The sequence below is a fragment of the Dryobates pubescens genome, chromosome 2 (genome assembly GCF_014839835.1).
Source record: "Dryobates pubescens isolate bDryPub1 chromosome 2, bDryPub1.pri, whole genome shotgun sequence".
Taxonomy (NCBI): domain Eukaryota; kingdom Metazoa; phylum Chordata; class Aves; order Piciformes; family Picidae; genus Dryobates; species Dryobates pubescens.
The window spans coordinates 55,552,338-55,579,837 of record NC_071613.1 but is presented as its reverse complement, the minus strand read 5'-3'; the positions used below and the strand labels follow the sequence as shown (position 1 = coordinate 55,579,837).

Sequence of the window (27,500 nt, the reverse complement as noted above, 5' to 3'; positions counted from 1 at the left end):
AAAGTCCCTCTCCAGCCTTCTTATAGAATCCCTTCAGGTACTGGAAATCAGTCCATAAAGGTTTGCTGTTGGCAGGAGGACTCATGCAGGACCCACACCAACCCGTGGCAAGGGGTTCTCTCCCTCAGCCTTTGCCTGGGGAGGGGAGGAAGCTCTCAAGGACCAAAAGATGTTTTGCCACCCCTCCGCATGAGCAAACTCAAATGCATACTTCTGCCACAGAAGCAGAAGGGCTTTCTAAATAAAACGTTGTCCGCCACTGGCTGAGTGCTGGAGCAGTGTTAAGCTGTACAAAACAGTATTTCCTTTGGCATTTCAGGCAGTTTCGAACCAATGTTTGAAACTCAAAACCAGTGCCAAGCCTAAACACATCTGGTTGATCCCAGGCCACAAATAGCACAGGAATGCCTTCAACACCTTCCAGAACTGCCATACTGAAAGCTTAATTCCAAAATAGAGCTGACAAAAAATACTTGTCAGCATGATGCCACACGACAAAACTCAGCAAAGCATGATGCAACCGTGAGATATCCAGACATAACATATGGTGCAAAGATTGGAATTAGTGAGGACCCATCACCAAACTTAGATTGCAGCAGGCAAAAAATAAAATCAAACATTAGTACCTTCAGCCAGCTTTGCTTTTTTTATTGTTTGTGGTGGGTTTGGGATTTTTCCCCCCAATTTTTCCCCCTTTTATTTTCAAATGTCAAATTATGATCTCAGTGTCATTCCACTGACTGCTCCAGAGTGCTGCAACCATGCAGGTGGATACAAAGCCAACTGGTGGTTATTTTGTATTTCATGCTAGTTTTATGCAGATTTAAACGCTGGTATTTGGTGCCTGAAATGTGGAGCCCTGCTTTGCATGTCTTGTTGCTAGAGCAGATCTCAGGAACTTATTAGTGACCTGGCCTGGTTCCTCAGGCGTCTTTATCGTGCTTAGCTAACGTGGCCTGTGACCAGAACAGGATAAATTTCACACCAGAGCCCTCCCATCCTGCCAGTTGTAACAGTGTGAGGCTTTTGTTAAAGAAGCAAGAGAAGGGAGAGGAAGAGTAGGGTGGAGGGTAGGTGAGAAAACCCCAACCAAGAGCAAAGGGCTGGGAAGATAGGAGATTGTTCATAGAACAGCTCAGGTTGGAAGGGACCTCAGAGATCATCTCCTCCAACCTCCCCACCATGGGCAGGGACACCTCTCATCTGGACTCTGCTGCTCAAGGCCTCTTCCAGCCTGGCCTTGAACATCCCCAGGGAAGAGGCTTCCACAGTCTCCCTGAGCAACCTATTTCAGAATCCCACCATCCCTCATACTGAAGAGCTCCTGGCAGTGCCAAAATGGAAGCAAATCCTTCAGGAAAAAAAAAATAAAATGAAAAAAAAAAAAGAGTTTTCAAACCACTGAAGGATCTCAACTTCCAGGAAAACTCAAGCTGTTCCTTTATGAACCTGATCTGCTTTCTTTTCCTCTGCAGTCACCTCTGGAACTTGAGAGTGGGGCAAGTCAGGCATAAACATTTTCACTTCCATAGCGAAGTTGCTAAGAAGGAATACCAGGGAATATGCTAATTTTTTTTTCCCCAATCTAGTCACAGCTACCTTCAAGTCCCACTGTGAAAGTTCACATTTAATAAGGTGTGATTAACGAATTCTCAAGGAAGCCAAAAATTGCATGTTATGAAATGAAAGGGGAGATCTGGCAGGAAAGAAAATACAGGAGAAACCACAGAGAGAGAGTAACCCAAGTGACTGGGAAATCAGTGGATGCCTGGAAACTGGGATGAAAACTCTTTGTATGAGTTTCCTAAGCTTGCTCACACACAGGGCTGCTTTTTTTCTTTCTTGCTTTTTTTCCCTCTTTATTTCTCTTTATGGTACAACTAAAAATTCAAGCTTGTTGTATTGAGGTGTAGCAGTTTTGGTCTTATGATCTTTTTCCCAAACATGCAGTCCTGTCAGTTTAACCCGTTGGTTAAAAGGCAGGCTTGGAAAAAACTCAGGGCTTTGAACCTCCAGCCTTGACCTGGGGATTCACCAAGTCCAGAGCAGGCAGCTACCTGTGATTCAGAGCACAAGTCTTGCCACAGTGGGGAAATCCAGTGGGAGATTTTAGCAGGATTAAGTCACTTACTCAAATTAATTTAAAGTCCCAAAGCGCTCTTGACCTAAGCAGCCTTCAAACCCCAACACTGCCAGAAGAAAACCATGGGTGTGGTGGGAGCTTTCCCAGTGCTACCAACCACCCAGCTGGATGCACCAGATAGGCCTGGTGCAGCTTTCCTGCTTATCCCACTCGGAGACCAACATGCTACCATTCCTTTGCTAGTATCTCCATACTTGCTAATTTCATTCCTCTTTTGTCCTCACAGACCTTCTGCTTTTCCCTGGCACCTTTTTTGTGTGTGTCTTTCTCCCCACTGAACTGCCCACGCTGTCTCAGTCCCTCCCTCTGACTTACTTTTCCCTAGCATGGACAAGCCCAACCCCTGTCTTGTTCCACTTCTCCACAACACCATCCTTTCTCTGTTACTTCAGATTTCATGATTTTTTGGATGCACACTACATTCGATGCCTGCAGCACCCTTCTCACCCCATAGTTGTGCTCCAGCCAGTCACTCAGCATTTTTTCTCTCCTCAAAAAAGAAGTCAACCACCTCCATCGCTTCTCATCCAGACTTGCCTCCACCCACCTTCTCCAAGGCTGGGTGTTGTATTCATCCCTCAAACTTTGCCTGCTTTCCTCATCCCTTGCATGCAGTGTTCATTCAACACTAAACCTCCTGCTCATGCTACCTGGGGCCTCCCTGCAGCCAGCACCGAAGTAGCCTGGCAGGGAATCATCCATATTTTATAAATTAATTTAGAAAGGAGAAGATGAAAATGCTTCCTATTTTCATATTAATTTCTATTATTACTAAAAAGGCTATACTAGAGCTATTTAGTCTGCCACATCCATATCAAGGACTGGGTTTTGATCTGAGGGAACATGACAGCTTGAGCAAAGTTCTTTGTTCAGACACCACACAACATACCTTAGCAGTGTGCAGCACGCAGCTGTTACAACACTAATTGAAAGATGTTTTTAAATGGATCAGGTTTCTGAACATTTGCAGAAGAATTATTCACCACCACCACCACCCATGTGCAAACCCCCAGAATTTCAGCCATCATTTCAGTGAGTTCCTAATCCCTACAATGCATTAGTAGGCCATAAAATAAAGCTGAAGTAAGGTATTTTAGACTGGGGAGAATCTGCTGTTGTAGGTGGATGGGGAGGACCTACAAGCATAGGTGGATGGGGAGAATCTCCATTTTTAAGTGGATAGGGAGAACCTACAAATAGAGTTGGATGGAGGGAACATGAAACTGTAGGTGGCTGGGGAGAACCCAAACTGTAGGTGGATGAGAACCTAAAACTGTAGGTGAATGGGGAGAACCCAAACTGTAGGTGGATGAGAACCTAAAACTGCAGGTGGATAGGGGGAGAACCTGCAAACATAGGTGGATGGAGAGAGCCTGCAAATGTAGATGGATGGAGAGAAGATAGATAGACCAGGGTGTTTTATCAGCTATTTAAGTGACACAAATTAAGTGCACTGTCATGCAATGGAGTAGAGATGGGTCAAAAGGAAGCAGATTTGAGCATCCCATCCAACAGGTTTTATCCACTGTCATCTGAGACGATTGTGGAGGTAGGAGAAAGGTACCCAAGGCAGCTCACAGGAGAGCTCGCCAAGCACATGGCTGTGTGGTGTAGATGCCCCATTTTTCAGCAAAGCTAAATGATACATCTCTTTCAAATATCTAAAGGAAATCTTTGGGCTTCTTTTTATTCCACCATCTGAAAAAAAAAAAAAAGAGGTTCCCACAGGAGCCTGAGCTCACAGTACAGAGGGGAAGTTAAAACTAATCTGTTCGCAAAGTCTCTAAAATTGCAGTTCTGTTGAAAAAAAATACCCACAACAACAGAAATTCCCTGACAGTTAAATGTCTCTCAGTCTTCCTGGGCTAAAAGTCTTTGACTGAAAAGCTACACGTGCGGTGGTGTAGAACTCATAAGGCATCAGGTCATGAGCCATCACTGGTCCCAGACTAAATATCACCCATCCTTTGCCGAAGGCAAGTGGCTCTTTTTTTCCGTAGGAGAGGGCCAAACAGAAATCCTACTCTTTGGAGGGAAGAAGGGAACATTTTTGTGACAGTTTTCAGTTTTTGTTGGGTTTGGGTTTGTTGTTTTTTTAAAGGAAGTTCTTTTGAAGCTGCTGAGGGGCTTTGGATGTTAGATGTAGTCCCACTGGAGATGGATTAGTGGCCAGAGCACAGCGAAGCGGTCAAAGGTGCAAGATAAATGCAATTTACCCATAATTGCCCAAGCTGCACCTGTTCTGTTTTGAATAGCAGACCTTGTCTACAGAACCAATTTCACAAGCAGAGAAAATATCCTTCTTTTTTTTTTTTTCCCTCTTGTTTTGTTGCATTTTGTTTTGTTTTTCTTTATTGGAGTGTAAAATGGGGAATTCTCAACTGGTATCGGAGTAAAGCAAGGAAAAAAATAAAAATAACCTTTAAATAGCATGTAAATTTTTTATGAATCAAGCTCTAAATAAAGAAAACTCCTGAGCTGGGAATTCAAAACACTAGCCAGAGAGAGCTGATTTGCTAGCAGGCTCAAGAACAATATTTAGTTTACAGAATCAATCTGGAAATAAAACTAGTGCTTGCATCAGCATGAAAGCTACGAAAATAAAAGAGAGGTCTTAATAAAATATACAGTGGAAAAGGAAAGGATGAAAGCACCAGCACAGCTATGAGGCCCTCGACAGCCCACACAAGCAATAAAATAGAATATGATGTAATATAGAACAACAATGAAAGGATTTAAAATTTCTAGGTAGGATTCTGAGAAACTGTTTCCAGCTTTTGTTGCAGAGCTGCAAGTTCCCTTGCGAAGCTACGATAAAAGCTGGTGTGTAGCACACATGGGCGTTGGCGACAGCAGAACAAATGCCAACCTTCACCTTCCCCCTGCATCAGCCCAGCACAGCACTGATGACCAAAGGGGGTTGGATTGCTACCCAGAAGCCAGGATATTTCTCTGTTTTCTAAGTGCTCCACTCTCTTTGCTCTCCTCCTCTCTTACCCACCTCTGCTTTCCCTCCTTATCTGCAACGCAAAGATGTTTTTGGCTCGCTCAATAGCTTTGCCATGAAGGGAAGCAGCTTCTTCACCTTTAGTTAGGGAAGTGCCTTGAACCTTGTGCTAAGCAGCTTGGAGAAATCTGAGATTAGGCCCTTGCAATATCTGCTCAACTAATTTCAGCCTGACCAAAGTTAGGATGAGCTCATAAGACTCCACGGGAAAATAACGTGAGCACTGAGTCCTTGCCCTACCTGCCACGCTCCGCACCCTAATTACAGTGCTGCAGCCTTTGGTTTTAGAGGAATAGGACCTTATGAAGCTCAGATGGTAAAACAGACACCTAACTTGTAACATTTAATGACATCTCAAGAGTAGCTCAGCAGAACTAGCTCCTGCATCAGGCAGTGGCCTCTACACTAAATTTCACTCCAGCCAAAACCGATGCAATTCACTCATTGCAGCAATGCAATAAATTTTCCTTCTCTATGCCGAGCTAGAAGATATTGCAAAATACTGCTAATATTCCATAAATTAAAAATTATGGATTGTGACATTTGGAGCCCTGTGGCAGGCATGGCATACAGAGGTAATCACAGAGCTCCTGGATCTAGGGCCGCGTGGTCCTACTAAAAGTTTCTGAGTTGACTCAAAGAACCAGCCAAACCCTACCCCCCTTCTTGCCCTGGCAGGGAAACTCAGCTCCACCACAAGATCTTCAGCATTCCTGGTTTCTCCTTTACAGTAGCTGCTGTGGGACGTGATGAAGTCAGCTCATGTAGTTCTACCTGTCAATGTTACATAATTTCTCTGGGGCCTGCAAAGTAGGAATGTGGCCTCTGCCTGACTCTCTTAACCCTTGTCCTAGCACTGCTTGCTGTAGCTATGTGGACCACGAGGGGTGGTGACAAAGAAAAATATGATTGTTCAAATATCAGAAAAAAAGACCTGAAAAGGCACATTGGTTTTTTTCACATAGGAAAAAGGACATCAGTGTAAATATCCACTATTTGTGCTTCTCCAGGAAAGCCAGGAAGTGTTCCAATTCCTCCTAAAACATGTTTTTAATGAAGTAACAAGGGATCGTGATCAGCTGGTCAGAAAACAGCAAGACACACCAGAAAAAAAGATGCTTTTTCTCTTTTTTGGGGGGTTTCACTAAGTTGATTGAAAAATCCAGGCCTACTCTTACAGCGACCTCAGATACAGAAGATGACTTTCCTGTCAATAGGGTTCCTTCCACTGAGCACAGACTGCAATTTCACACCTATGTTATTAATGCAATCACAAGCCTTTCCCAAAACCCATCAAATTAATTTGGAATTCACTGAAGATGCAAGCAAAGCCATTAACCACAGTCCCAGCACTGTGAGCCTCCTGAAGGCTGTGAATGAGTTATGGAGGCTAGCCCAAGCAAGGTCTTCCGAGCTCCCAACCACCTCTGTCGTGATGTGTGGAGGCTCCATGAAAGCCAACGCATCCTTAATAATACTTCACACTTAGGATAACAAGTTCCATCACAGGATTTCAGCCTGTGTGAATTAAGATGTAAAACACACTGAAGAGGTGGGCTGGTATCATCTCCTGCTCTTTCAAAGATGGGCAAAGGTGAGAGAAAGAAGAAGCTGAAATTGACAGAGGAAGTCTGTGGCAAGGCAGAGAAGGCTCTTGGCCTCAGTGCCTATGCCACAAGAGCATCCTTCCTGTCTCTAAACGCCACGCTCCAGCTTGATGAGGTGCTGTAGTTCTGGCATATTAAATATGACACCACAGACACATTCTGGATCATAAGGCTGAGTCCCATAAAATTGGTGGACTTAGGGTTGAGAGGCTGAAAGGGACAGAGCAAAGAAGAAGGAGCAAAGCCCCTGCGCCACAGCTGGGGAGGCAGTAGGTTGCTGTGCTGCTTAAGGACCAGAACATATTTTTGCTTTTACGAATGCAGTTTATTTTGCAAATCAAGGTGATTGCACACATTTCAGCTTGTCAAATTTTCAGCCTTTCAACCATATGTCTGTCGACCTTATGGACTACCAACTTTATGGGATTCAACCATATGTCCAGATCCCGATATATATATGAAGGCCAGTTCTAACATAAGAGCTTTACGGTAGTAGTGTAGTAAACCATAATGTTTGCAGATGGCTGTAATAAAATCATTCAGGAGAGGAAAGGTGCAGGGACGTAAAGCCTTCAAAGCTTCTACTACTGAATAAACAATTTGATCTGAATAATGTAGTGGGAAGCACATTCCACCAATGATCTAGTCCAAAATGTTGCTTTTAATTTTCCTTCCTAATCCCACGTGTATTTTAACTTCCTTTTTTATTTTCCTGTGTGGGATTAGTTTAAAATTTGGAAGAAAAGTATAAGAAGGAAAAATAACAAAGCAAAGCATTTATTTCATTTTTTTTAAGGGCACAGTCCACTTCTGAACTGTAAATTTTTTCAGATGTGAAACACCAAATGGCTATGTGGGGCCTGGAAGATGTATTAATAGAGAGGTATAAGGTTTTTACCATCATATGGTGAGATTGAAGGATGATGTGACTTGCTTCATTTCCTGAAGTGGGACTCAGCTTTCAAAGTGAGGGAAAGTTTCCTCCCAAGTAAGGTTTTTGCTAACTCTAGGAAGCTGGAGTTTGGTTTATGCCCTGCTGCACGGTAATTCACCTGATAATTCACATTCCCTTCGTCCAACATAACTTGATATCTCTATTATTTGGGGAGCTCTGGTCCCGTTTTCCCTGAACTGAAAGACTTGGAGCTGATGCATCCCCTTCAGAATGCTCTCCACCTCCAGGCTCATCCCTGGCCCAGCTGATGGTGGGAGCACTGCCTGCAAGGGGAATCACAGCCAGCATAGGTGTGATGGAGGGGCTTTTTCAAACCAACATATTTTTTAAGGTGATAATTCATGGTGAGCTTTGGCAAGGTTCCTTGAACTAGACAAAAATCAGTTCCTACTCAGGAAAGAAGGAAACCTTCCCCAGGCATTAACTGAGAAGCGAAAAAGTGAAATGCAACCTGCCTGTGGTGCTGGCATGTGAAATCGCAGGGAGAGCAACCCCTGTGAGATGTTTACTTTCAGATAACTTGGCCAGAGCTGGCTTTTGTGCTGCTAACGTCAGTGGAAGTTTTCCTATTGAATTAAATAGTGCAGGGTCAGATAGTGTCTAAGAAACAAGAAATACGCTGTCACTCTTCCTTCCCGTGCCAGACTTGGTGTTGACCAAGTTGCAGTCCTTTCTGAGTGCTCAGGCATGCTCTGTTTGAAGAGGCCTTGTCCCGCAAGATGCTGAGTGCCATGACTGCCACCATGCTCAACGTGATATGACCTTGCCTTGCAGCTACTGAGATATATCTTAAACTGGATATAATGGAGACATTCTTTATGCTGAGGGTGGGGAAACACTGGCACAAGTTGCCCAGAAAGGTGGTAGATCCCCTATCCCTGGAAACATTCTAGGCCACGTTGGACAGGGCTCAAAGCAACCTGACCTAGTTGAAGATATTCCTGCTTACTGCAGAGGAGTTGGACCAGGTAACCTGTAAAGGTCCCTTCCAACCCAAAGCATTCTATGATTCACCCTATCACATACTTTCTCGAGAAATAATACTATTAAAAAGTGAGAAAAAAATTAGGTTGAATTGAGCAAAATCTATTATTTTCTAGCAAAATCTATTATATCCTTTGAGGACAGGCTGAGGAAGTTGGGGTTGTTCAGTATGGAAAAGGCTCTGAGGAGACCTTCTTGTGGCCTTCCAGTACCTTAGGGGGCTTACAAGAAAGCTGGGGAGGGACTTTTTAGGGTGTCAAGTAATGATAGGACTAGGGGAAATGGAACAGAACTAGAAATGGGTAGATTCAGACTGGCTGTTAGGAAGAAGTTGTTCCCCATGAGGGAGGTGAGACACTGGAACAGGTTGCCCAGGGAGGTAGTAGAAGCCTCATCTGTGCAGGTTTTTAAGGCCAGGCTGGACATGGCTCTGAGCAACCTGATGTAGTGTGAGGGTGAGGTGTCCTTGGCCATGGTAGGGGGTTTGGAACCAGATGATCCTTGAGGTCCCTTCCAACCCAAACCATTCTGTGATTCTATTATTTCTTCCCTGTCAAAATGCTGGGTACCTACTGGACTGTTCTCTGCACAAGTGCACTCCAGAAACACAGCCCTCGAGCCCCCGCCTCGGCACGTGCAGCCGCCCTACCTGTGTGCTCGTATTTGTGTCGCAGCAGGGAGCTGCTCTTCTGGAATGTCTTGTCACATAAGTCACACGCGTACATGCCGCTTTCCGTCTTCTTGATCTTCTTCCGGGACAGACACGAGTCGGAATCCGTCATGTCGTCGAGGCCGGACATGTAGTCTGGGGTTCCATCGAGCAATTCTCCCTGTGAGGGAACCACCAGTCAGCAAAACCCAGTTCCAGTCCTTCCCACAGAGGAACCAGCTACCCCAACACTGCCTGCTTAAGATGGGGGTCCCTCTTAGCTTAGGAACCCATTGGTAATGAAGCTACAGATGATGGAAATTGTGGAAAGAAGGAGGAGCCACCTACTTCTCCACCTCCAACCAACCACCAGTTAGCAAAATCTAGTTCTGCTCCTTCCCACAGAGGAGCCAACCACCCCAATAGCCCCTGCTTAGGATGGTGGTCCCTCTTAGGCACCCATTGGTAATGAAGCCGCAGCTGATGGAAACTCTGCCAAGATGGAGGAGCCATCTGCTTCTTCACCTTCAACCAACTTTCTGGTTTTGAGCACACTTGCAGTAATCTGATTGTCACATGCAGGCAGTGTTTATCAGATGGGCACGAAACATTTTTGAGGAGTGGAAAATGCAGAAGAGAGGCTCAGCTTGGATGGCAAAAAGGACCGCAATGTTTTACGGGGGTGAGTGTAAGCAACAGCTGAGAGATCGTTCCTTTCCAAAACACCCAAACTTGGGGATGTTCTGTGTCTGTAGAAAGGTTTTAATTGAATTTTATATTTAGGTACAAATGTTATTATTATGCAATCCATTTAAATGTATGTCTCCCCACTAAAGGCCTCAAGCTATATTTTTATATTTAATTTTGTAATTTGAAATAGGGAATATTAATAACACTTTTTATCAATGCTCTATCTATGTTAAAACAGCCTTCAGCATTAAGCAATAATGAATGTGGATCAGTAAATTATTAAATTTCTTGATATTTATTTTGTCTTGATCCAAAGAGAGTGCAAACTTGCATGATAACATACATTTCCATTTGCTATCACACAGTTCGGTTTTCTTAGACTAGGTTTGCACTAATTAATATTAGAGAAGATTAAATAGGCTTAAATACATTTACAAAGAGGGCAGATGTACTGTAAATTGGAAGAGTGGAACAGCTGTTATGGAGGTGCAGTGCTATTTATGCTCCTATTGTGCAAGGAGGGATTACAGCCTGTAATGTAAAACCATACCTGATTTTCACATTTGAAACCATAAAACATTTACTAGTCAGTAAAATTACTAATGGACCATAATAGGACATAGGGGAACATGCACAAATGTAAAAGAAAAAAATAATTATTAATCTCTAATCAGTTAATCTCATTTAACTAAATTCAGTACATTTTATCTGAATACACCCAGCAATAAGCTATAAAAGTAGAGGACTTCCGTACAGCAGCTCTTTACCATCGGCATGCAAGCAGCAAAATCCTTTACTGCTCATGTCTTGATGCTGAGATGGCCCCAGGAAAGGCTTAAAGGTTGTAAAGAAGTGCTGACCCAGATTGCATGTCCAGGGAAAGACTTTGGCTGCAATTAAGGGCCCTAGCTGCTACCTCTCCAAATAGTTTTGTTTAATCTCTGGGGTTTTTTTTCAAAGCTAGTCCAAGAGACTGGCAGAATTAGAGGACTGATAGCCTGGGAAGGGCAGTAGGTGGGCTGAAGGAAGAGGCTATGGTGAAGTAAGCTGTGAACTTCTCTCATCCCCTGAACATTCATGAAAAGAGAGAGTATCTTTCCCATGAGTGGTGGAAAAGATGCACTCTTCCATGGAGAAGCAAACTTTGAGGGCTTTCAATGGGATGGAGCTGCTATGAGGCCATATGAACCTGTGCTTAGAGGGATAAGGCTTTGTATCCAACAATGCAGGTGATCCCCAAAAGGTCTCCTACTACTCCTTTACCCCATGGTGAAGTGTGGTTATACCCTGAAGAGATCAGTATCAGTTTCCTTTTTATTTTTTCCTGGGATTTTTCATGGACATTATTTAGCTACAGTTCTAATAGGAAACATCAGAGCTCTTCACAGAATAAAGCCAGCAGCCTTGTGCCTATTCAAAGGTGTTGATGCTGCCTCTGAATCCAAGTAGAGGCACTCTTAAGGTACTTGTAGCTTGTTTTCCTACTTCACTGCATTTTAGCAAGTTCAGAGGAAGATAGACTCTGCTAATTGTGTTGGAAATGCTCAGTATAGCTTTGGGCTTTTTTTCTTCTGTAAGAGGACGTTTCAGGAAGCACTAAATTCTAGCCTGGTAAAAGAAAAGCGGTTGTAGCAATTTACCTGAAATCCTTGTTTCCGCTGGTACTTTCTCCTTTGCTGCATATCGGCAAAAGTAGCTGCTCCAGTTGGGTAGGTATAGGCCATATGTGGTAGGAAGCTCATCTGATCTAGTCCTGGGTATGGTCGCAGCCCAGGGATACTGGTCTGGACCGGTGGCATGAAAGTGGCTGGGGGAAATGCGCTCTGTGGTGGAAGTGTTGTGTATAAAGGTTTGGCACTAAAGGGGTTCATACCAAATACTGGGTTAGTGCTTTTATCCAGGTTATTTGAATTAGAAAACTCCTTCTTGATAAAAGTCAAGTTCAGCGGCTCATCTGAGTTTTCAGATGATGAAGAAACACTGTTGTGTTCTAAATTTACACTATTAGCTTTTGTTTTGTTCTTTGTGGCTATAATACTTTTGGGTTCCTTCATTTGTTTTGGTAAAGACAAGTCCAAAGGCTCAGCCTGAAGCTCCTCAGAAGAGAAACTGTTTGGAGTGTAAGAACTACTGTGGGAGTTTTTAGAAGATGTGGAAGAAAGATTTAAAGGAGAAGGAGTATTGCTCCTAGAGTGGTCCAATTTATCAACTGGTTTAATATTGGTGAAATGAGGAGGTTTTGTTAGCCTGAGAGGAGTATCACAATTAGTAACACTGTTATGGAGTTCAGCTATAGATGGTGAAGTTATAGAGTCCACAGGCTTTATTGGAGATCTGGCTGACAAAGAGTCTTTAGTGGGAGTGTTGTTGGTGGCAGCCAGCGCCACCTTGGCACTGGCCCTTTCCAGTGATGGTGACCTGGAACTTGAATACTGGTAGACTTTTCTTTGTTCAAACCATTCCTTCACAAATTCCTGAGGAAGGCCAACAGCAATGGAAATTTTCAGTAGTTCATCAGAGTTGGGTTCCATATTCATAGCATAATATGCTTTAAGTACAGACATGTGGTCCTTGTATGGGTTGATGGGGCTAGTCATTCCTTTCTCAGAAAGTACTGATGACAGCAAGAGGGTTTGCTTATCAAACACTCCAGGTTTGTTTGGAACCATGTTCTCGTGAGGCTGAAGGACTGCCTTGATTTCTTCGTTCATTTTACACAGGTAACGCTCATGCTGATGCAACGGAATGGGACCAGGAAAGCTTTCTTTACAGAACTGGCATGAAAATGGAGTGGATACATTATGGTTCTCTATCATCTTGTCTTCAGTTACCAGGTCTATTAGGGTTCGCAGCTTCTCCTTTTTAATGTTATTGAGCTGCCTCCTCGAGTCTGTGGTTAAGCTCTGGAGGCAAGCTTTGGCTTCATTGACTTTCTCTAATGTGTAGTCAATAATACTTTTAGTGGCACCATTATGACTTACTACTGGAAGACCCACGGGGGGAATATTGGGGGAGGTAACTCCTTGTTCCTCGGCTTGAGGGCATGAATCCTTCATGTGGTAAACCTTCAACTTGGAGATCTCTTCAGCCTTGCAGTCCATTTTCTGCCTGGAAACCGTGTTGTCCACAATCTGTAGGACCTTCTGCACCTCACTTAAATTGCTGCCTACTGCAGGAAACCCAAGCAACGGCGCTTCCATCCCTACACCTAAGTGCTGCATCGGACTTTGAGCAGAAGCGTGAACTCCTAAGGGGCTGGTTGCTCCAAGTCCACCGTTCATAAAAGGACTAGTTGCACTAAACCCATGTGAGGCCATAAGAACCTTGTATTCATTGAAATCTAGTGGCTCTGTTTTAATTTTCAGTAGGCCTGTTTGTTCAGACATACTAAGTGGTTTGCCATTCTCCAGCTTGTTTCTCAGCTGTGTGATGGCTGAATTAGTGGGAGAGGAGGATACAGAGTTAGGAGAAGAACCCGTCTTGATATTGTTTCTCATTCTGCCATTGACAGAGATCAAACCAATACACTTCTTGCTGCTGATGTGCGAACTGTAGGAGCCAGAATGGGAGAAACGCTTCTTGCAGTTTGGACACTCATATGGTTTTTCACCTGAAATGATAACAATTAAAATGTTAATTGCCATTGTTGCTGCTACGGCTGCAAGAGATCTCATCTGATACCCAGCTGAACTTCTGTATACCCACAGATTCATAGTGAAGAAAATAGTAATTTGTCGAATATGGCCACGCACCACCACTGCTTCACTCTCCTCAATCTATGGGGTTTGAGGTCAGTTTGCACCCATGGTCTCTAGCCAGCAAGGTGCGAGATTGGCTCCAGACTGACCTCTACAAGTCACGGGTGAGGACCCTGTGGCTAAGGGAGTCAAACCAAATCCAGTCCAAGTCAAAGCCTAAATGTGATTTGTTTCTTCTTTTTGTTTTTCTTCCCAAATAAGGGAAATTTTCACTGTAAATGAGCATGGTAGGAGAAACTGACTCCTGACAAGAGGAACTCCTCTTCAGCATTGGTGGAAGTTTTTGTGTGGACATAGCCTGCTGGATGTGGCTTAGTGGTGGACTTTGTAGGGTTAATGGTCGGGCTCAATCATCTTGAAGGCCTTTTCCAACCTGAATGATTCTATGATTTTGTGTGCTGAAGGCTTGTGTCAAGCAGGAGAGCCAAAACGCCCAAGTCATTCAGCACAGGACACTTTGCGCTTGCTCGTTATCTGAGCCTATGAGCTGCATTTCACTCGAGGGGACTTTTTGTTATGGAAAATGTAATGGACTCTTCAGGGTCTGACTGCACAGCCATGAGTGAATGCTTCTGAACTCACACTGATGAACAAACAATCTATATTATTTGCAGGAAGCTTTACTATATCCAAATCTTTCAGCGAGACCACGGTATTAACAGCGTGATAAATGAGGATGACTCAGATATCACTTATGAAATACCTTAGTAGCTCCGAGAAGCCAGAAGCAGAACTGTGTAAATTTTAAGCGGTCTTTAAAAACTCAGCTAATTAAACAAAATGCAAATGAGCACACCGGCACCTCCGCTACTCACCACTGTGAATTCGCAGGTGTTCCTTCAGATGGTGTTTATATTTGAAGGCCTTGCCACACTCAGTGCATTTGAACTTGCGATTGCCTGCTCCTTGGGTCAGCATTTGGTGCTGGGATTCAAAAAAAAATTGAAGAAAATTTAAAAAAATAAATATTAAAGAAAAAATACCAACCTGAATGTTAGGCAAGAGAAACCATGAATTTCTAGTTTCAAAAAAATAAAAGCAAAAAAAAGTCAAAATTAATGTGGCTCTGAATTTATCAAGCAGACCAAAAGGTCTGCATGTGCATTTATTTGTCTCATCAGCGTTGCAATAAAAATCAAAATGTTGGCAGTAAACCGAAACAAATGAGAGAGTACTTTCACATGAGCATTCGGTATTTGCTTTAGAATTGTTTCCTAAGTCTCTCATCAGAAATGTGTTGCTTTAAGGTATCTCACAATGAGAGAAACTGTTTTATAAGAAGATTTGTGGCTCTTAATATTCCTAGCAGCTTCTGAACATGTGGGACTCGGCTTGTTTAAAAATTCTGTTTACTGCACGCGTTGGAAAGACAGAAACACCGTCGGTAGTGGCATTTCGTGTAAGATTTAATTCATTATCAAGCAGAAGAGACCGTGTCTTCAGCGTGAGCTGCTGCTGGAGATGCTTTTTAAAATCACAGAGCAGCAGGGAAGGCTCGAGCTACCTTTCGTGTTGTGTTTTCCCCTGGTGCTCTTCTAAGGGACGAGGGAAAGTTGCAAGTTAAAAGTGGCATAAAGATATAATCAAAGGCAGCTGACCTTTTTGCAACAAGCAAGAAAAGCCTTGTGACTTTGAATTTGGAGAGAAGAGGAGAAAAAAAAAAAAAGGAAAAGTCATTTAAAATATTTAATAACATTAATAATAATGCAGCCAACTGCTCTGGATACTCAAGGTAGGAGGTCAACCTTTTGCAGGCGGCCACGACACAAAAGCCTATTGCAGGAGCAGGGGAGGGGCAGGGGGGGAGGAGAAAGGGGAAAAAAAAAAAAAAAAAGAAGAGAAAAAAGAAGAAGAAGGAAAAAAAAAAAAAAGAAAAGGCAGTGCCGAAACGGTATGACAACTGCGAGGGTGTGCTGCCTCTTCCCACATTCCTGGCGAGACAGATGGTGTTACATGGGACACAGGGAGGTTTGTTCAAACAGCAGCAACCTTCAAAGATCAAGCAGAGCCCAGCCCGCCGCGCGCCATTGAGGGACCCGCGCTCATATGTTGCTGAGTTGCATAAACAAACAGCAACAGCTGTTTTGTCTCCCCCCATCGCCCTCCGAGGACTACTATAAACTTTAGTTGTGCCACTGTTAATATGATACAATCATTTTAATTTACTAATTGTAAATGCCATGAGCAAATGAGGGGACTTTTCAACACCAAAGCTACCATTCATAATGCGCCAGCACCAGCACGCTCTCGCATGTGAAATTTCAGGCGGTTACGTTGGATAAATATCTAGGCGGGTTGTGGGTTGGCTTTTTTTTCCTCCCTTGGTGTTTTTAATGATATGAAGCAAAAGAAAGAATCTTAGAGTGGATCAGGTTGGGAAAACTAGACAAGTGAAAATGCGTTTATCTCCTGGAAAAGGCCTGAGAAGGGAAGAATAGGAGACACCACTCCAGAATCATTTGTATTGATTTAAGATCAACCAAAAGCTACCTTGCTTCTTAAAAATGCTAACTGCAAAAACTGAGCAATTAGGAGATGTGTGGCTGCCTAACTGAATTTCCTTGATGCTGAGAAAAACCTACCAAGAGAAACGATGATTTCCAGGTTTTAAAGAAAAATAAATATGACATAACCCCCCTTATCTTTTGACACAATGCACTCATCCATTCATTTCAGCTTTAACCAGGCCATTTGAGTTTCCATTACAAGAAGGGTTTCGAGAAGTAATTCTTTGGTAAAGACAGAAGGAGGTTTTTCTGCTGGTTTGTAAAGAGTTTTGTGTGTCACAGGTCTATCACCAGCCTGTTTAGGAGCACTGGGGAAGCTCAGTCACCTGTCTGAGACACGCAGCATTTCCTTAAATGCAGCACTGATATAATATTACACACATCATATCGAGGAAAGAAGCTGCTTTGATTTATGGCAGATACTCTGCCGGGCTATGATAGCAATGCCACAGTTCTAAGTGCACTCATGTGTTGGTGGCACAATCACAAATGGTGGCCTTCTAGGTACTGTTGAAACAGTTATTCTGGGGAGGGGGAAGTGTAATTATGTTTAACAAACAATTATCAAAACAGGCATAATTCCATGTGATTGAAAAGGCTACTCAAAAAGTAGTGCAAAAATATTAGCAGATCTTGGAGCGTGTCTTGGAGCTTCTCTTTGCAACGCTGCAAAGTAAAAGCTAGGTGAAAAATGGAATTAAAATTGCTGAGATGTTTAATAATGTATAATTAAAATGCTACAGTTTCATTCACTTTTTTGAGGAACATAAAAACGAAACTAAAGTCAAGTTAAAGTGCAAATAAAATTTCTAAATTAGAAATTAACACACTCATTCGATCGTGAACATAAGACTATTAAATCATATTAGAAGAGACCATCAAAAAATCATTTAGACCTCAATTAAAGCTATTACCATTAAAAGATCTGCATCTTCAAAATGCCATGAAAAATTAATAATGATTGCCAATCAAAGCAATATCGTTTCTCCAAGGGGTTATTACAGAAAGAAATCACTTAAAACCAGCCCCCCACCTGATCTGTCCCTGGCTTGTGTGTCACCATATGCCGCTCGAGCTGGGTGCGGTAGGCAAACGTGTAGTTACAGAGAGGGCACGAGAAGTTCTCCTCGTTCTTCTCGTGGCGGTACTTGATGTGCTCCTTGAGGGACGTCAGGCGCTTGTAGCCCCGGTCGCAGTAGGGGCAGGTCAGCAGTTGGGCAAAGGCATCTGGAGTTCCAGGTGGCAGGTCTGCACCCCGGGATGGAGGAAGGGGGAGGTGGGGAAGAGAAGCAGGCCAAAAGGTCAGCAAATCAATGGCAGCTCATGGGCTGATTGCCCGGGATGGTATGAGAGGAATCGCTGCAATCTGCTGCCCGAGAGGGAGGGATGGTGCTTCCAACCAGCAGCGGGAGGCAGCGGCACCCGCGCACACCCATGGCAGACTCGCAGGACCCGCTCTGGACCCTGCCAGGAAGTTAATTACAGGCATCCCTCCTCCCGCAGACTTCGCTGGCTGGAGAACTAGGAAATACTTTTCCTGATCAATTGGTGCTTTGCATTCCCGCCCCAATCATTATGTTACTTATGCTTGACCAAAGCCTTCCTACCGATGCCTTTCCAGTTATTTAGCCAGGCATTGGTTCCCAACATCCAATCTAAATCGACTTTTCTCTAGTGGTAGGCCAGCTACCACCTCTCTTAGGTCACCTTAGAACTCAACTGAAACTTCCCAGACTCCCAACTAGAGCAGCAGCCTTTCTCCCGTTTAAATTCAGCCCCTCACCCGCCAAATAATACAAATTTGCTGACTAAAAGCTCAACAATACCCTGAAATTACAGCCCCAATCTTTGCTCATGAAATTCCACGCCGCTGCAGCTGTTCTTCAATTTTTAAGGTAAACACCCAGGCATGCAGTGCATTTATAATTGCAACAGCTGCACGAGGTCAGGAGACTGGCTAAAAATGAATTACAGCCTCACCATTTTCTTCTTGCCCATTGGCCTCTGGAGTGCCAAGGCGAGACAGTTCCTCGGGGGCTTCGGGGTAAATGATGGCCGTGTCGCTGCGCTGCAGGTACTCCGCTATGCTGACTGCATGCCCATCTCCTTCCTCCAGTTTCCTTTTGGTAAAGTATTCCTCAAAGTCCGACGTGCAGTTTGCATTCTTCACTAAAACGAGAGAAGGGGAGAAGAAAGGAGGCTTGAGCGCGGTCTCCTCCAGAGCTCAGGTTGGTTAGCATCATAACGCACAAGCTGAGCTGGTCTGCTGGAGCTGCGGGGCTGGGGCTGCAGCTGGGTCCTCACTCTCATCGGTCTTGCTCCAGCTCCTCATAAAATTAATGTGGGCTTTCCACCAGCGTGGATGGAAGTAAGGGCAGGCAGTTAAATTAACAGGAACACGGGCTCTACAGGGAAGCAGGAGAAGTTTATGAGGCTTGGGTAATGCAGGTAATCCTTCAACTATGGAACCTGAACCTTCTGGGGGCTCATGGGGGACCTACAGCTTTTGGCATGAAAACAGCTCGACCTACAGGGCTGAGCTCAGCCGCCCCCACATCCTGCAGACCCTGAGACAGTCCCTGCATGGAAGATAGTAGCTGCAGGTAGTAAAGACCAAAACAGCTTCTCCTCTGTGACAGGTCCTGCCCCAGGCTACTCTTCCATGGCAGGCATGAGAAAAGAACCGCTCACAATATCTTCCTTTTACTTATTTCCTCCCTGAAAAATTATCTTACAATGGAAGAATAGGTTGCTTTTAAAAAAAATAATCTTGCTTGGGAGATTTCTGCAAATAGAACCACATGTTTTGGACTGTAACAGGGATATTGAGCCTAAAACCACTTCTACAGCCTATCCAAGAGGTTTCCTTCTTTTCCTTAAATGTAAACCCAATTTTTTATTGTCTATGCAATGTCCATGAAACATAATATATGCTCAACCACAAAACATCCTGTTCCTAAAAATACACTTTTCTCCTCTGTGTATGAACACTGCATACAGAAGACCTTAAAAATTCTTTGATGTTACAGACAAATATTAATATGTGAGAGGGGAAAAAAAACACCCAAGGACCTGATCATTTTCTCTCTCTCTTTTTGTTTCTTTTTTTTTGGCATTAACAAGTCTTGGAAGACACAGTTGGTGGCAAAGAACTAAAGATACTAGGGTTTTAACTGACCATAAATGAAAAGAATAGCTCATGATTGATTACATTTTTAATGTGTTTCTCCTTAGGTGAAATAAGAAAATGAGGCAACACCATAAACTGCTCTGCAGTTCATATAAAAATGAAACCTTAAATGGCATGATTCTGCTGTCACTGACACCAGGGAGTAATGTGGAGTAAACTCATGGAAATCAAGGTTATGGCTCTGCAGGGTTAGTTATACTGGTTTGCAATCACTGGAAATGAGAGACTGACCAGTCTCCTAGAAGCTAGGAACCACTTTGCCTCAGTTTCCTACACACACAAAAAAAGCAAGGTGCTGATGGCAGGGAAAATGAGCCTTGACCTCTGGCTGGGGCACAGCACAACTGGAAACCTGCGAGTGCCCGACCTGAAGCGCTGAGCTTGCTGTCGTCAATAAAAGTAGATATTTGTCTGTGCAAACCTCATCCCTTTAGCCGATAAAATCAAAACCTCTGGCTGAGACAAATCTGCCCTATTTTTCATATGAGCTGAGCAGCTTCTCAACTGCTCTGCAGCATTTTAGTGACAGTGACCAAATGGCACAGGACCCCATTTTCAGAAGGAAACTTCTGTTCCTATCGTAAAGGCTTCGTAGGGGATCGCTACAACACCACAGAGGTCATTCCTTGGTTCTTCTGTAGCTCCTGCTAGCATTTGTGTATGAGCATAAGAAATAACATCTATTTTATATTTCCTCCCCCAAAAAGCAACTTCCAGAGCAGGAGAGTGTGAGTATGGAGAACAAGACTCAGTACCTCACCTCCATTTTGTTGGTTTGAGAGAAGTATGACAAAATGGCAGCTATTTAAGCACACCTTATGCAGGAGAGCATCAGGCTAAGTCTTTTATTCGTTTTCATCAAAAGAAAGCTGAGGCATTACTTTTTACATTGGAAATCTGACATTCCTTCCCTTGCTATGCCTAGATCTTCCAACTGTTGCAAGACCTTCCAGCTTAGAGCTACCCCATCTGTGCTCCTTCTCTTGGCTTTAGATATGGACATGAGGGAAACAAATTTCTTTCTTTCCAGATTCTGGCCATGACGCAGTAAAAGCTATCTGTGAAGCAAGGAAAGAAAGATTTCCTCCAGAAAGGAGATCTGGGTGCAGGAAGGTGAAAGGGTGGGATGGCTCCAGGGGATAGCTGCACATGTCCTTCTCCTCCTCCAGACTGGGAGGCCTTGGATCTTACAACAGCATTTGTAGGATGGGGATTCAAGACTCTGAGCAAGGCCTGAGTTAATATTAGGAGCTTCAGTCCCAAACTCAAATGAGGTTCTTCCTTCCCAACCCCCAAGTCTGTCTGGAGGCTGATCCAACAGGCTGTGGAGGGCTGCTGTGATATTACTGGCCTTGGCTTCCTAATTCTCTGGATTATTTAGCTTCTATGTCTGTGCATGCAATCCGGGAGCTAAAGCAAATGTTTATGTCTACATTATAAACCCCTAAAAACAAGGGGATTTAGTGGAAAAGCTGACAGATCCTTAACTGAAACAATACAGCCAGTGCTGCAACGCTGCAGATTAACATAAATAGCAAAAGGTGACCATGTGTATCTGGTTTCCCACCAGCGATGCTACTGACAGTTCAAACATGGCTGGGAGCTCACCCACTGTAACTACAAAGACTCATCTGATAACCATTAGGCTTCTCCCTGCATTTCTGGGGGGAAGGCCGCCTTCTCTCCCCCCATGCCCTAATTTGTTTTCCGTGCAGAAAGTCATGTTCCCAGATTCCTCGTGGGCTGACACTGCACACACACTGCACATCCCCTCCTGCGGGGCGAGAGCCTCAGCGAGATCTATGGTGGGTGACCTCACCAAAGAAGTCTTCTCTTTTTCTTCTTTAATTAATTATTGGAGCCTGGAGAGCAGAAATATTTTCGGCTCCAAAAGCTGATGTGGCCATGCCACATAAAAATAAAACACATTAAGGAAAGCTATCTTTGGAGGCATTTAGGACCTTTCAAGATAAAATGAGAGAGAACGCGGTCCAAGGAGCTTGGGAGACCAGTTATTTCGTGGGGGAACTCGTCCTGTGAGATGGTGATAGCTGCCCTTAATCGCAAGCAAAGCTAATAAAACCGCAGCCTTCATTAGCCAGGAAGTCAGAGGCCCCCATTGGTACACACAGATTACAGCCTGAAAACGGCCTGTCCTCCGACCTGCCAAGTTTTACTTCTGTTTTCCTCTACTCAAAGGTTGTTGGTTTGTTGATTTTTGTTTTGTTTTGTTTTTCTCTCCTTCTTCCCTTCTTTAAATTCTATTAAGAGATCTTTACTCAAAGCTTGTCAGCAATTGAAACAAGGAAAATATTTTTTTCTGGTTTACAGGGAATTTGTTGATCTATCTTCTGTAAAGATTCCACTTGTAGGAACTGCAACAGGTACAACAAAATAAACCACAGGAATTCATACTTTCATAGGGTAAAAAACCTTTCTGCAAAACATCACTTTTTGTCAAGTAGTCATTTCAGGAGTCCCATAAATAGTTACAAATTAATTTAGCAGGGCTAAAGACTAAGATTTTCATTCTGATGGTCACTTTTGCTTTTGCACTGTTAAGCTTCCATGGCTCATTACAAAAATGCAGCTGATTAATGTATGGATAACAAGATTTCTTTGTTGAGTGCCACTTGGAAGTGCCCATCCTGACAGCAGCAGAATAATTTAATATTGGAGCCTTTTTGGTTGTTGTTGTTGCTCTTGGTTTTCTGTCTCTGCCAGGGATGTTCTGCAATGAATTTGATGCTAAAAATACACCACGGTTGTTGCATGAATCTACAGCAACTTTGTCAGTTGGATGTATGCAATGAGGCTGAAGCTGTATCTCCTATCTCTGTGCTCAGCCCAGGTCATGGAGCACTACAAGATCTGGTGTCAAGAGGGAGAGGCACATTCTGTTAAATGAGAGAAATCTTCTTGGCCCATCTGGAAGAGGCCTTGTTGATCTGTTGGAAGACCTAAATGCCCCCAGAAGGTCACTGTGGTGTGGCTTTTGCTAAAGATGGAGCTACTGATCCAGCTTTTCTCATTGGGTCAATTCGCAGCCTCACCTCAGCTATTTCTTTAAACACCAGTATTAAATCCTCCTCCTAACTGCAGGGGAAAATTGAGGCCAAACACTCAAGACACCCCAAAACTTTTAGTGAGGTTGAAGAAGAAAACTTTGAGCATTTCCAGGAATAGGTAGGAAAGATCTCCAGTGGCTCAGGGACTGACCTCTTCTTTTTCTTCCTCAAATAATGGTTGGGGGCACCTCAACAGGCAAGCTGCAGCAGTTTTTGCTCTGCTTAAAGGATGCTGCAGCTCCTAACTGTCACCTGCCATCCTCCATGAGAGGTAAAAAGAATGGCAAAAGCATTTAGTTTGTAAGATTATTTAATATAACTTAATAACCTGACATAGCTCTTAAGAGATATGGAGACTGAAGCCACTAGAGAAACACACTTGACCCAACCTACCCAGGCATCAGCCTCCACTGAAGGAAGTGGCTCTGAACTCCTCAGCAAGAAAAGATTTGAATGAAAGGCTAGGAGAAAACTGGTTCTCTGAGCAAGATGCCTATTGCAGCAAATAGCAGCTGGAGTGAAGAGGAGGCTGGGGCTTCTGCACTGGATGTTTGGGGAAGGAATTGCCAGGTGCAACCTCCAGGGCAGCTTTTGAATTTTAAATGCAGACCACCTAAGTGCACTCTTTGAACCACGAGTATGCAGTGCACCAAGCTGGGTAGGGGCAACCTTTATGTTTTCCCCTAGCCATCTGGTTTCAGGAGAGGCAGGACACCCCACAGCCATAGATCTGACACAAGTTGGTGGCAAGGATGTGCAGGGTCTCGACAGCATCCTGCCCACAGAGAGATGTCAGGAGGCCAGAGCCAAGCAGACAGAGGAGACCATCAGATATTGGAAGGGAAAGGGCTAGGAGGACATGAAGTCTTCCCACTCAAGCAGACCACATTGCAAGTATGAAAGAGTCGAGGCCTGTTATGGCAAGGAAAATATGTGCAAAGGAAGTCACACGGACTGATAGGGGACCTCAAAGTCTCTGGTAATGGTAATTCAGATAACCATCAAGTCTTATTTCCGAATCAGATGTCTTTTAAAGTCCTGTTTCCCCACGTGTTAAGCACAATTTGCCACTTTATTAATGTTCCTTGGAAATAAAAACACTTGTAAAATACATATGTCTCCAGTCCTGTATGGCAACATCATTAAGTATACATGTGATGATAAACTGCACCTCGGTGCCAGGCATAGGAAAACTAATGGACAAAAAAAAAAAGGCAAAGAAGCAGTGACGTGGGTTTATTTTCCTATTATTTTCCCCCTCAAGGGTTATAAAGCAAATTTCTTGTGTTACTTAATAAGAGCATTGGGGTTTTCTGTGGGTGTTGCCAAGATTAGGAAAGTGTGAGTAATAAAATCCTCGCAAGACTTAGGTACCACCTTTTACAGTAAGATTTGTATAGAGGGCATTACCTATGAATGAATGTTGTGATGGAATGCAGAGAAAAGTTGTTATGCTAGAAAACACTTTCAGCTGTGTGAAGCAGGGCTACCTGCCACATCTCAAATTGTGACAGAATGCAAAAGAAGCGTTGGGTGATGTATGGCATTCAGCTGTGCTCGGGATGGAGCAGGCCCTTGTGGCCTTTGGAAAGAACATGGTAAACCCCTGAATTCATTTGGATTGGAACACAGTAACAGAAACCTTTTGCTGTTTTGCTCTGCTACAGGGAAAAAAAAAATAAAATAGAGGTGGCTCAGGGATGATGCCTGCTGAATATCTCTGCCCCCTTTCTTGTTCCCAAAAATGTATTGATTTCTAAAAAGAGAGGGAAGAAAGAGATATGGAAAGTGGAAGGAAAAGAAAAAAATCAATAAAGATTAGCCAGAAACATAATAATCTCATACATATGCATTTAAAGTGCGTGTGTCTGTGTATCTATGTGAGGGGTTTATGTGTGTCTTGCTGAAAAGATGTTTTCAGTCTCTGAAGTAGCTTACTCTGTGCACCATGTGAATCTGGGGCTGCCAAGAAGGGTGCACCCCATCCTCATTCTCAAGCTCTTTGTACAGGCTCTCTCATTAGAAGGCTGCTGTATCTTGGTCCAGCTACTTTAGACTACACAAGATTTGCACTCGCAGGAAAACCATCTCCTCATGCTGCTGAAAGCTGTTAGCTCACAAGGATGCACTTAAAAGGACTTAGGGGCTGGAGCGCTGTGGGGCATAAGGGCAGTGAGGACTCTCACCACTGGATGAGTTTGTTGCTGTTATCAAATTGGGGAACAAAATTTTTAAAAGCAAAGAGAATTATGTAAATGTTTCCCACTTGTTCAACAGAAGGCAAGAAATGGTTTTGTCTCTTCATGCCCAGCTAATTCTACAAGATCCCACCATGCATCCATCGTGCAAGAGCTTACCTGTACCATTGTTTCCAGTGGTCTGAATTGTGGCTTCAGGCCCCATAGTGTCATAATCTTCCTTCATTTCTTCTGTGAAATAAGCATGCACACTTTTAGCATTTGCACATCATTGAATTGCTTACAAAGCTGGGGAGCACACAGTGGCAACGGGGACGATCCTGCTATGGGGAGGAGAGAAAAGGGCTGTTGTGGACCTCTACACAATGGCTTTGTTCTGGCAACTGAATGAGTTCAGCAGTGCTGGACAGACGAGAACTTATTTACTTTAAACATGACAGCCAGCGGTAGAAAACAGAACTATTTATTCAGAGTAAATGAAGGGCTTTTCCCAATATCAAATCTAATAAGCAGCTGGGTGACAAAAAGGGATTTTTCTTCATTTTTCTTTCCCCCCTTCTTTTCTTTTCTGTATTTAAAGAAATGATCGGTTAACTGACACTGCAAGATCTAGACCTGGAAGAAACTGCAGACACAAAAGGAAGACAGAAGAAGTTTCTATCTCTCTCTTTCTATCTATCGCCACACAGATCTGGGCTGCCATCGTCATTGTAACCTCATTTGAGGCTCAGCATGAAGCTCTAATGTTCTATGATTCTGTGATTCTATGTATTAGGATGAAGTGCTGCAGAAATGTGACAAATTTTCAGCTCTGGGCAGTTCTTCTCTGCCCCCGCCATTTGTTTGCGTCTTCCGTGCGCTCCCTGCGCTGACAAACTTGGCCTTTATGGCCATAAATTGGGTTAATTCACATGCAAATGAGCATGATATCTGTGGAATTATTTACTGTCTATTTCTCATGGACCGGTTTGCTTCCCGTGGAACTGTTTGGGAGTGAGTTAAACCAGCGTTTTGAAAGGGCTGGCTACAGCTCCATCACTGGGGAGAAGGCTTATTTTCATAGATGGCTCAGCCTGCCTCCAAGTGCCTGTCAAACTTGGGTTTCTTGCTGCTAATTTGTTAGTTCATGTGCAACAGGTATTCACACAGCCAGCCTGCTTAAGATTTAACCCTCCAAAGGGTTTTCACAGGCAAAAAAATAAATATACAGAGCATTTCTCTCTCGCCTTTTCAGCTTCTCCTAACTGCCAGCCTTTCTTTAGTGGAAGACATGCACAAACATACAATCTCTCCTCTTTAGGTTCGGGTTTTTTTTTCCCTCTTTCTAAGTGTGAAAATTTAATATTTGAGATTTAAGTGAGAAAAAAAACCCAACAACACAACAAAAAACTACTTTCATCTTTCACTTATCTGCACTTGTAAGAAATCAAATGTCAAAGAGCACCCAGAAGTGGTTCCACAACAACTAAAGAAGGGGGGGGGAAAAAAAGAAACAGAGAATTTCCCAGAAACAAACAGAAGTCGATGATGATTCAGGAAGATGGATGCTGCTCAGCCAATCAAGTGATAGACTGGCAAGAAGATCAAAGCCTGTTATTAAAATCTTATTGATACACAAAGCATTAAAAACCTTATTCTCTCTCTCTTTTTTTTTTTTTTCTTCTTTGCTGAGAAAGATTTTTGATGAGGACAGAAACTGGCCCAGTATTAATCCATTTCCATGACAATGATTTGACTGAAGATAGGGGAATAATGTAAACAGAGCACACTCTCAGTTCATTCCTAAATTTGTAATCTTGTAGTATTCTTCAGATGTCACATCCTACAAGTAATTAGTTGGTAGAATAACAGGTTCTAATTGTATCATTCTAATCAAAACTAAAGCACAGAATGACTTAATTCAGAGCTTTACAACCAGCATACAATACTGTGGTATAAATATACATGTTTATGGCTTTGAAGCTTTAAAGGAAGGAAAAAAAAACCACACCACAACCCAACCTTAATGAAAGCTCTTAAGTTAAAATATGCAGGTACAAACAGATGCTAAATTTGTACAAAAGCATAGAATATGCAGACCAGATGAAAAATATTTGTTTAAACTGTACAGCAGACAAGCCAGCCTTGATTCTTTTCCCAGATCTGGCATTCTGCCTCTCTAAGGATCATTTTCACGGGGATATCTTGCGTCCAAAACGTTTAGGAGTTCAATATGTATTAATAAAACGTTGTCAATTATGATAATTGATCTGCTGGGCCAGCCTCGCAGCTGATATTTTTATTGCAGCCTACCAGAAATTTTAGTTGAGGGACAGGATTTCTGAGAAGTTCAGCCTTAGATATAAATATAGTTATTGTGATTTTTCTTCCTTGAGCGTCTCATGTGATTTCTGGTAGTGAGGAGTCACAAGTATCAGAAGTTTTCCATCTACACAGTCAGCAAGGGGAAAACAGTTAACAGCTTTTGCTTTTTTTTTTTTTTTTTGCATAATAGTGGCAATGTTCAAGATTTCTGCTGCACTTCCTTCCCCATTGTCATTTGCTTCTGTGGTAAAGAGAAGTTGCAGCGCTGAAGCTGCTTCCCAAAAATTATTAATAAAGGCTCACAAAGAACTCTGTGCTGCTTCTCACTTTGTGCAGGTCACCAGAGTACAGGCTGAAATTTTTCATCTCCATTTTTATCCTCCTCCAGCTGACGGCTGCACAATTTATCCTTTGGCATCGCCACGCTCAGCTAACGTGGC

General features: G+C 43.2%; 1 protein-coding gene across 6 annotated transcripts in view; it reads right to left on the bottom strand.

Annotated features, from left to right (window-relative positions):
• The window catches only part of ZEB2 (zinc finger E-box binding homeobox 2), a 121,849-nt gene that overhangs the window by 2,453 nt on the left and 91,896 nt on the right, over nt 1-27,500 (bottom strand). For 4 of the 6 annotated variants that reach the window (XM_054177765.1, XM_054177756.1, XM_054177759.1 and 1 more), the window contains 6 exons: nt 24,916-24,987; nt 18,281-18,469; nt 17,334-17,548; nt 14,609-14,717; nt 11,676-13,645; nt 9,346-9,526 (listed from right to left, as the gene is read on the bottom strand). In XM_054177765.1, coding sequence (XP_054033740.1) covers nt 9,346-9,526; nt 11,676-13,645; nt 14,609-14,717; nt 17,334-17,548; nt 18,281-18,469; nt 24,916-24,987 — 2,736 coding nt within the window. The remainder of the gene's footprint in view (nt 1-9,345; nt 9,527-11,675; nt 13,646-14,608; nt 14,718-17,333; nt 17,549-18,280; nt 18,470-24,915; nt 24,988-27,500) is intronic. The other 2 variants (XM_054177770.1, XM_054177779.1) reach the window with 1 other exon arrangement.